Source organism: Pollicipes pollicipes, unplaced genomic scaffold (assembly GCF_011947565.3).
Source record: "Pollicipes pollicipes isolate AB1234 unplaced genomic scaffold, Ppol_2.1 Scaffold_6138;HRSCAF=7277_pilon_pilon_pilon, whole genome shotgun sequence".
Classification (NCBI taxonomy): Eukaryota; Metazoa; Arthropoda; class Thecostraca; order Pollicipedomorpha; family Pollicipedidae; genus Pollicipes; species Pollicipes pollicipes.
This window is the reverse complement of record NW_023596818.1, coordinates 21,900,571-21,910,238: the sequence shown is the minus strand read 5'-3', so window position 1 is coordinate 21,910,238 and position 9,668 is coordinate 21,900,571. Positions and strand designations below refer to the sequence as shown.

At 59.0% G+C, this 9,668-nt stretch overlaps 2 protein-coding genes across 2 annotated transcripts; both read left to right on the top strand.

Moving 5' to 3' along the window:
- Positions 1-1,393: 1,393 nt before the first annotated feature.
- LOC119106395 (laminin subunit alpha-1) lies at positions 1,394-5,862 on the top strand (the record flags this gene model as incomplete). Its single annotated transcript, XM_037230036.1, is given in 7 exon segments — positions 1,394-1,528; positions 2,032-2,223; positions 2,479-2,635; positions 3,043-3,176; positions 3,538-3,660; positions 3,936-4,044; positions 4,586-5,862. Coding segments are annotated over 7 exon segments (996 nt in total), but the record flags the coding sequence as incomplete, so codon positions are not given.
- A 1,315-nt stretch (positions 5,863-7,177) lies between these two features.
- LOC119105460 (anionic trypsin-1-like) lies at positions 7,178-9,090 on the top strand. Its single transcript, XM_037228925.1, has 3 exons — positions 7,178-7,315; positions 7,729-7,790; positions 8,343-9,090. Exons 1-3 carry the CDS (start codon positions 7,178-7,180, stop codon positions 8,926-8,928), a joined length of 786 nt encoding a protein of 261 aa, XP_037084820.1. The 3' UTR covers positions 8,929-9,090.
- The last annotated feature ends 578 nt before the right edge of the window (positions 9,091-9,668 follow it).

Below are 9,668 nucleotides of genomic sequence, written 5' to 3'. Positions count from 1 at the left end.
CGCGTAAACACGGAACTGCTGACAACGCCGCGTAAACACGGAACTGCTGACAACGGCGCGTGAACACGGAACTGCTGACAACGGCGCGTAAACACGAAACCTTCTGACAACGCCGCGTAACACGAAAACTGCTGACAACGGCGCGTAAACACGAAACGGCTGACAACGGCGCGTAAACACGGAACTGCTGACAACGGCGCGTAAACACGAAACGGCTGACAACGCCGCGTAAACACGGAACTGCTGACAACGGCGCGTAAACACGAACGGCTGACAACGGCGCGTAAACACGGAACTGCTGACAACGGCGCGTAAACACGAAACTGCTGACAACGGCGCGTAAACACGAAACTGCTGACAACGGCGCGTAAACACGAAACTGCTGACAACGGCGCGTAAACACGAAACTGCTGACAACGCCGCGTAAACACGAACTGCTGACAACGGCGCGTGAACACGAAACTGCTGACAACGCCGCGTAAACACGAACTGCTGACAACGCGCGTAAACACGAAACTGCTGACAACGCGCGTAAACACGAAACTGCTGACAACGGCGCGTAAACACGAACTGCTGACAACGGCGCGTAAACACGGAACTGCTGACAACGGCGCGTAAACACGGAACTGCTGACAACGGCGCGTAAACACGGAACTGCTGACAACGGCGCGTAAACGCGAACTGCTGACAACGCCGCGTAAACACGAAACTGCTGACAACGCCGCGTAACAACGGAACTGCTGACAACGCCGCGTAAACACGAAACTGCTGACAACGGCGCGTAAACACGGAACTGCTGACAACGGCGCGTAAACACGAAACTGCTGACAACGGCGCGTAAACACGGAACTGCTGACAACGGCGCGTAAACACGGAACTGCTGACAACGGCGCGTGCAAACCCTACCTTTCGGTTTAGCGTGACATCATCCCAGTACGGTTGTGTCTTGTCATTGGCTTATGTTTTGAAGTAAAATTTATTGGCACATTTTGTGCCGATAAGGAATCTTAGTTCATTCCAGCAGTGTCGTGCCACCCACGTCTTTTCAGTAAATTCTTTGTGGGCTGTTAAGCATAGTATTCCATTCGGCTGTTAAACACAGTGTTCCACTGGTGACTGTCAAACATAGCGTTTCACTGTTGGCTGTTAGATTTAGTGTTCCACTGTTGGCTGTTCAACATAGTGTTCCACTGTTGACTGTTAGATATGGTGTTGCACTGTTGGTTTTTAAACACAGTGCTCCACTCTCCTGCCCCGGCTGCGTTTGAGGCGGGTTTCCACCGCGCCTTCGTCGCGTGGTGCCCAGCCAGCCCATGTCCCGCATGGTCCCACCCTGTACACAGTGCCCCGGCGTGGGGACGTCAGCGAAGTAGGTTGTGCGTCTCCGCCGCAGGGCAAGACTCGCAGACGCAGCTCATATCTGTCGCTGGGTCTGCGGGACGGGGCGGTGCAGCTGACTGTGCGACGAGGCCGGCGCACCGCCCGTCTCACCGCTGGATCCGGCCTGAACGACGGCAACTGGCAGATGGTGGGTGCTCTTCCATGCCTCGTCTTCACACCTGGCACTCATTGCGTCTCAAAGTGTGGCTTGGAGGACGGTGGGTGCCTCCCGTCCGGAGAGTTCCCGCGGGAACGTGTCGCCACGCCACGTGTCCCGAGAGTTCCCGCGGGAACGTATCGCCACGCCTCCCGTCCCGAGAATTCCCGCGGAAACGTGTCGCCATGCCACGTCCCCTGACATTTGAAGGCGCCTCTGCCAGCGGTCTCGCACTGAATGGCGTTGATGGAAATGTGGCATACGATGTCGTAACGTACTGCCGCCTTACGCAGCACTTCCTTCGACGCCAGACGCCGACGCCAACTGTACAACCACTGAGATGCTGTGCCCTATGCGGGCAGCTTGAGCCGTGCTGCCGCTGTGCGACACTTCCTGACCTCTCTGGCTCCGCTCCGATCACCGCTACTGACCCCTGTGGATTCCTCCGGCCTCTCCGCCCCGCTGCATGTGACCCCTGACCTTCCGCCGGGCAGGCGACGCTGGTGCGGACCAGACGCAAGTACACGCTGCTGGTGGGCGGCGCGCCGCCGGCCAGCAGGCGCGGGCCGCGCTCGTTCCGTGCCGGCCGCGCCCTCTACGTGGGAGGCGTGCCGCGGGCCGGCATCGAGCAGCGAGGCCGCGACGCCAACTCGCTCGTGCCCGGCCGCAAGAAGCTGGAGATGCTGGTGAGTGAGACGGCGGCTGGCGGAGTGTGATCGCCAGTGTTGCGCAATAGACGAGCATTGTTTTATTTTTAGGTAGAGATGCTATTTTCTCTATGCATTGTCACACGGAAATGAGTGCACTAGACCAAACATGTAGTTTTCAAACGTTGGTTCGTCCCCAGATACAGCTATGAGGCACTTGCTTTACCGCATTATGCCCCACAGTTGCGCGTACTGCATCGCCCACAACCTGAGCTTTGTTCATGACGTCTTCAGCAAACGGAGGGCTTCAAGGGCTGCATGAAGCAGCTGAGCATCAGCGGTCGGGACATTGACCTGCCCTCCGGCCGCAACATCATCCATCGGGTGGGCCAGTGCATGGCCAGGGTCGAGATGGGCACATTCTTCGCCGGCGACGCTTTCGCCACATACGGTAAGAACTAGATAGAAAAACTCACGGGGACACGCTTACGGCTGATGATAAGCGACAGGGCAGACGCACGTTGAGTACAGACCGAGGTCGCGTGACGTCATTCACACGGCTGTCCGTACGGCTACTAGACTGGTGCAACGTTGTCAATAATTCATGCATGTCTGTGCCTTAAACGACAACTTGCGGTTAAAGCTTGACACCTTTGCAACTTAATGGAACGTTACAAATGCAGCTTGGCTGAGCCGTGGCCCGTATGTCGACCTGCCGCACCGGCACACCTCCGGGCGATTACTGACCCTGGTCCTATCATCTCGAGCACGAACCTAAGGTACATCGCTACTGTTTGGGCGCCATTGGGCGCGGCGTTTGGCGGCCGTCGTGCTCACGTGCCGCTCCGTACCGGCCAGCTGACGGCGTGGTGCTGGGCGACAAATTCGACCTGCGGCTGGACTTCAGGACGGCCAAGCTGAACGGCGTGCTGGCCAGCCTGGCTGGAGCGCCGGGTGCTGCCGCCCTCTCGCTAGAGATCGCTGACGGCGAGGTGGGTGTGGCTCGACCGCTGGAGGGCCGCGCTGATGGTGCTGGTCATCAGCGTGATCAGCTGATACGCGCTGATGCTGCTGGTCGTCAGCATGATCAGCTGATGCGCGCTAATGCAGCCGGGGAAGCTCCGGGCATCAGCTGTCTGGGAAGGTGCCAACAGCACGCCAGTTCAGCCTGCTGTGATTGTGGAGCTAGAGCCATGCCTGCAAACGGATGTCTGTTAAGTTGTTTTGTTTTAGATTGATGATGTTTTGTTTGGGAAGAGGCAGTGTTGATTAGATGGGCATGACTTTTTACGTCCGTGTGACAAACCTCCCAAAATAGTGATTCGTGGTTTGATTGATGCACCCTCATTCCAGGTGGTATTCTCCGTGGATGACGGGAGTGGGGAGGCCCTGAGAGCCCGCCAGAAGTTCTCCACTAAGTACATCTTGTGTGACAACCAGTGGCACTCAGCCAGGGCCACGTACACCGGGAACAAGGTAACGAGTCCGCACTGCTTGACGACCCGGTCGTGAAGCGGCAGGTGAGGATGACAACTCAGCACGTGAGTCGTGAGCGACAGCACAGCCAGTCGCCAGGTGTCGCCTGCTGCACCATTGCACTGCCGTGTTTCTCATTGTGAGGCTTGGTCTCGTGTTCTTCGCCCCGCTCCTCAGCAGTTGTGTTTGGTCGTGACGCTCACGTGGTGCTCAGCTGTGGGACGGCCGCCGAGCCGAGGTGTGACAGCTGACCGGTCTGCCCCGCTTGTCACCAGGTCACGCTCCGGCTGGACCAGCTGCCGCAGCGGACTGTCTCCGCTCGTGGCGGCGCCGCACCGCCCTGGGCCGGCCTCTCAGGCGCCCTCTACGTCGGCGGACTGCCAGGTGGGTGTCGCTCTTCCGTCCGGTCCTCTCCTCACTCCTTGGAAAACCTGTCCGCCCCAGTGGCCAGCGCAGACCAGCGGCGTGGTGGAGAGCAGAGACGAGTCCGGGTCTCCGAACACTTCGCTGATAAAAGTGGAGATATATGAGATGATGGGTGCGGATGTGAACGCGATGCGTACTGCATCACCTTTGAGCATAGCTCATGATACTTAAACTATGGTTGCCGTAGCACATTTGGTGACTATGCGTGTGTACTACGTTTTGTGCTACGCAGAACGCCCAAACCTGCACTGCCACATAAGATGCTTTGGCCATGGCGTGCCTGTCACATGGCGTCATCGGTGTTTACTCCCCGCCGGTCCCAGTGTAGTAAATGTCACGCCTCCGGTCCATGATGTACGCCGCCCGCGCTGGAGCTGCAGCCGCTGCGGCCCCTGTGTGGGCCGACCGTCACACTAACGGCCGTGGGCGTGATGTCAGCCGCTGCGGCGCCTGTGTGGGCCGACCGTCACTCTAACGGCCGTGGGCGTGATGTCAGCAGACGCGGCGCCGAACCCTACCCTGCTGCAGACGGACAACTTCAAGGGCTGCATCCGCGACGTGGAGCTGAACGGCGTGCGCCGCCGCTGGAGCGACATGGCGCAGTTGACCAACGTGCTGCTCAACTCGTGCCCCGTGCAGCGATAGACTGGCCTCGGAGGTCACCCGGCCCGACCCGGCGGCGAGAGAGGCGACACGGGGCCGCTGCTGTTCGAGGGAGGACGGCATCGCCCTGGGCGAGAGCTGGTGACCCAGCTGAGCGCAGCGGTCGGAGGATTGCAGCCTTGCTTTGGGCGTATTTATACGGATATCCTGCTGGGTTTGTTTGGTTGGAGCCCGACATGGACGTCCCGGGGTGGAACGCCAGCGATCTGTATGCGGCGCGTGGTCCAGTCTCCACTGTTTGCGTTTCTGCCGCCTTCTCGCGGCCACTGAGTGTTTGAAAGACTTGTAGCTGGAGAACTAACTGGTCTTGTCATCCATAAAAGCACGTTTAAAAAACGTTCTTAGGGTATCTGACTATGTGATCCACAAAAAATACGTTAAAAACGACAGTCATGCGATATAAGTGACTTGAGATAGGCTACTCAAATTCGCTTAAAATGTTTTCCCCTCCCCTCTATAATATTGAATGAGGCTTTAAGAGCGTTTAAATAGCATTGGCTGCTGTAACAATAGGTAGGCAAGCGTTCAGATTTTCCTGCCACTGTCACTTCGACGTTTTATGACTGTTGACATGCTTTGTTCCGACTTATTGATGACTAAACGGATCATAACATCGTGGCGTTTGATTGCGTCTTACCTTCCATCAAGGCAGCGTGTTCTGGCGTACGGTCGCTGTCAGCGACAGGAGAATACTTCCTTTTAAGCGGATTCATCCTTCGGCTACCGTTTTCAGGAGAAGCTCTTGCAAAAAAGGTTTTTGATGATTGAGCCCATCCGCAACATGTGTGCCGCGTGTTTTGTGTGTTCAGTTGGCTTTTGCTGGTCGTGTTATGCTCGTAAGTATTGTTTCCTGTCTTTTGTTTGTGTTTTGCTCTGTTTTCTCGTTATTTTGTGCATACCTCGTTGCTCTGCCCTCCCGTTCCTATGGTATCATTGAAGTACAAACTGTTGCGATGCACTGTAATATGCCGTTAGCCTGTAATTGAATCATGTGTGTAATATTAACGGGCAACGTGGCCTTTCATCTGTTTGCTTGAATGTTCGCAAGGGCTTTTCAACATCCCGAATGCTCTTCCCTCAATGTTTTGGACCAAATACACTTCTTGATCTATCGTTCCATGTCATTTTGCGCTTCAAGAGACCGCATCATACTTGTTCAAAGGGTACGAATGCTATGCCGAAGTGTTAAATACGAACGAACTTACGAACGAACGAACGAAAATTCCTAAAAGATATTCCATACACTCCCACTGAGCGGAGACACATCGAACTCCAAAAAACAAGGAGGGGCGGGGGGAACGATTTCAAATTAATTTTTCTAACAATACGATAATACAGATAAACCTGGCGGCAAATCCCCAAATGATCCAGGGCTGTAGATCAACCCCAAACACCGCCCGGCCGACCCCACCGCTCCCATGATCGTGCCACTGACCGCGGCGCCGCCGGCTCTCCCAATGCGTTGAATGATGCATGCGTCACTGACACTTCTAATAAACTGAGCAAGCAAATCAGCCTCGCACTGTACAGCTCTGTGGCTTCTCATCAAACAACGCGGAGCCGTGAGTCAGACCGGTGTTTGCTGATCTGTGACTAGTCCACACTTATTGCATACCAAACAGTAACATATCTTCGTTGATTTGGCATGTTTTTCGTGGTATTGAAGACAGACATTAGATGGGCCAATTCCTTTGATCATTGGTATCAGATGGAATCATTTCGCGCTATCGCCTTCGTCTGGTATGCTAGTGTGCATATGACGTTTCTACCAATTAATTCCACGGCCCTCGTCAGGTGTTGTAGGGACCTGAGAAAGCTTTGATGGTGTCTGATTTTCAGTCATGCACGCGTCACAACCTGGATTTTCTCGTTTAATTTGTTTGAATTCCAATGGGGCTCTTTTAATTACCAAGTCCAACCCTGATCCTGTCTGTTCACTGAGCTATAGTGAGCAAACACCCGAACAGCACCTGGCCATGGTGTTTTAGATCTGTGTGTGTTGAAAATGAAGGTCCGCTAAGTTACGAAACTGACCAAACATGCGTAACGTTGTCAATGGGCGACGCTGCTGTCCGATGCTGGGTATATTATGGATATGTCCACACAGGCCCAGCGCACTGCCACAGTGCGGTGGACCTTAGAAAGTTCGAGGAAATGACGACCTTTTCATGTCCACAGCTGTACACGTGAGGCCATGCACGTGGATAGCTTCCAGACTACACCGCCATCTCCCCGACGGCCTCCTGGCCAGTGGCCATGAGTCTAATTTCCCTGCCTTTTCTTCGTCCCACCTGTCCACCCCCGACGACTCCTGTGTGTCTGCCATGCTCACAAGCAGGGTTTTCCACCTCCCGTCATGCCCACCATTAGCATATGCACACACGGCAGCGCCGGCGCCGCCGTCGCCGCCGTCGCCGCGTCACCGGTCATGGAGAAGGGGGCGGAAATCCTGCACGGTCGGAGCGCCGGGCGACAGCGGAGGTCACTCGACGCCAGCAGGCCGACCGTTCCACACCCCGCCGGCTCGCTGGACAGGCGGGGCCGGGGGCCGCTGGCAGAGGACTGGGTGACACACGGAGGTGTGCTATTGAGGGGAGAATTCAGAGGTGAAAGGTGACGTGCTTCGGTCGGTGGAGTGAATATCGCCGCTAGTTGACCGGCAGGGAAGTGACAAGCAGTGACGAGAAGCCGTGCAGCGGCGACAAGAGCGACTCAGCCGTTGCCCCTGACATTGTCATCTCTCTGGGTAAGCTCTCAGTCGTGACTGAGCCAACACCGAACCGTCCATCCATCACCGCCTCAAGGGCGAGGCGGCGTGTCCCGTCAGCCACTGGGCCGCAGCCGCGGCTCCGGAGGCCAGTCTCCGGGCCTGAGACAGACACAGCTGCAGCACCGGCGGTGGCGGACCTGGCGGTCGCCATGCGCCCCTCCGCTGCTCTCCGGGCGTGCCTGTGGCTGACCGTTGCCGCGCGGGCGCAGATGGCGTTCCGCTCCCCGATGGCCGACCCCGGCTGCCCGGCGATGCCGGGCGGCCGCGTACTGTGCGTGCAGCCGCAGCTGTGCGCGCCCGGCGTGCCGCTGCCGTCACCGTCCTGCGGGCCCGGCGGCGCGTACGTCTGCTGTCTGAAGCGCGGCCCCCCGCCCGGACCGCGACGGCCGCCGCCGCCCAGCTGGCAGACGAAACAAACGGACGCGTGGAAACCGAAGCCACCGGGCTCGTGGCAGCCGGAGCCGCCCCCGGCGTGGCAGCCGGAGCCGCCGCCGGCCTGGCAGCCGGAGCCGCCGCCGGCCTGGAGGCCCCAGCCCCCAATCATGACGACAGTGAGGCCCACACCCACTGTCAGGCCGGCCGATCCGCTGTTGCAGTGCGGCCGCATTCAGCTGGCGGGCTCCCAGCTGCTGGGCCGGCGCCGGCGCCAGCTGCTGGGCGCCGTGGGCGGCCGTGACGCCGACCGCGAGCGCTGGCCGTGGGCGGCGCTGCTGGGCGAGCGGGCCGACACCGGCGCGCCGCGCTGGTTCTGCGGCGCTGTGCTGGTCGGCCGGCGCGCGCTGTTGACGGCCGCGCATTGCGTGCGTGGCACCGCCGCCGACAGGCTGGTGGTGCGGCTCGGCGAGTACGACCTCTCGAAGACCAGCGACGGGCCCACTCTCGACATGACGCCCGCCGCCGTCCTGGTGCACCCCGGCTACGCGGCCAAGCAGAACGACCTGGCGGTGCTGCGCCTGGGGCAGCCGGTGCCGCTCGGAACGCACATCCAGCCGGTCTGCCTGCCGCCGCCGGGCCGGCCGGCCGCGGCGCTTGCCGGCAGGCCGGCCCTGCTCGCCGGCTGGGGCAACACGGCGTTCGCCGGCCAGACCTCGGACGTGCTCCAGCAGGTGGAGCTGGTGGTGGTGGCGCCTGCCGACTGCGAGGCGCGCTACCGGGTCCTGCCCTCGTTCGCCGATAACTTCCCGGGAGGGTTCCAGGGCAGCAAGCTCTGCGCCGCCGGCGAGAACGGAGCAGTGCGTGACGCGTGCGGCGGCGACTCGGGCGGCCCGCTGGTGCAGCAACTCGGCGACGGCTCGTACCAGCTGATCGGCATCGTGTCGGCCGGGGTGGGCTGCGGAAACCCCGACTACCCTGGGCTGTACACCAGGGTCAGCGCCTACACTGACTGGATTATGCAGAACATTGCCTAGGCGACCAAACGATGCTTTTGTTTTCTTCCCGGTGTTGACAAAAGCTTTAACCAGGTTCGATTTCATGTTCATTCCTTCTCGACAAGCTTTCTTCGGCATTACAAAACAAGATAATATCGACGCATGCGTGCTTGACCCTCCTACTTTCGAATGACAACTGAAATGAACGGAAGGAGCATAAGGAGCAGCTGTTAAGCTAGGAAGCCCTTAATGCATAGCTAGAAAGCCCTCACCGTGGCGCCACATACCAGCTCGCAAATCAACAAAGGCAGATCAGCATGACGTAGGCCTGAGGCTCGCTCTCTACCAGCGTTGACGCGGCGCTCAGCGGCGCGACGGGGCGGCCCGAGCGTGTTGCATCGCCGCTCCAGCGCAGTCACCGACCGAACGGTCATACTCAGCTGCTCCGGCGACGGGACGCGCCAGGTGCGAGCCTAGCAGCCAGTCATGACTCGGCGCCGCCCCGGTCGCCGCGCAGTGAGGTCACGCTCGGACCGGTGACGTCACGCTGCGTAGGCTTACGTCACCCCTGGCTGACGGGGCGGCGGCAGCTACCGGACGTCCTGCATGCCAGCGCCGGATGCATGCCTGGCGTCTGTCTGTCTACGGCTGAGAGGTCTGGTGTCTGTTTGCCTGATGGCTGACAAGCTCGCTGTTTGTTTGCCCGAGGCTCTGCCCGGCCGTGCCGCGGCCGGTGAGTGCGGCCGGAGCCACCGGAGGGCAACAGACCCAGCAGCGCG

Bases quoted from the DNA above. Each gene is read 5' to 3' on its own strand.
- LOC119105460 (XM_037228925.1), top strand. From the start codon at position 7,178: ATGGAGAAGGGGGCGGAAATCCTGCACGGTCGGAGCGCCGGGCGACAG. The intron at 7,316-7,728 runs GTGACACACGGA...GCGCGGGCGCAG, and splicing joins GGCCGCTGGCAGAGGACTGG to ATGGCGTTCCGCTCCCCGAT. The intron at 7,791-8,342 runs GTGCGTGCAGCC...CGCCGCCGACAG, and splicing joins ATGCCGGGCGGCCGCGTACT to GCTGGTGGTGCGGCTCGGCG.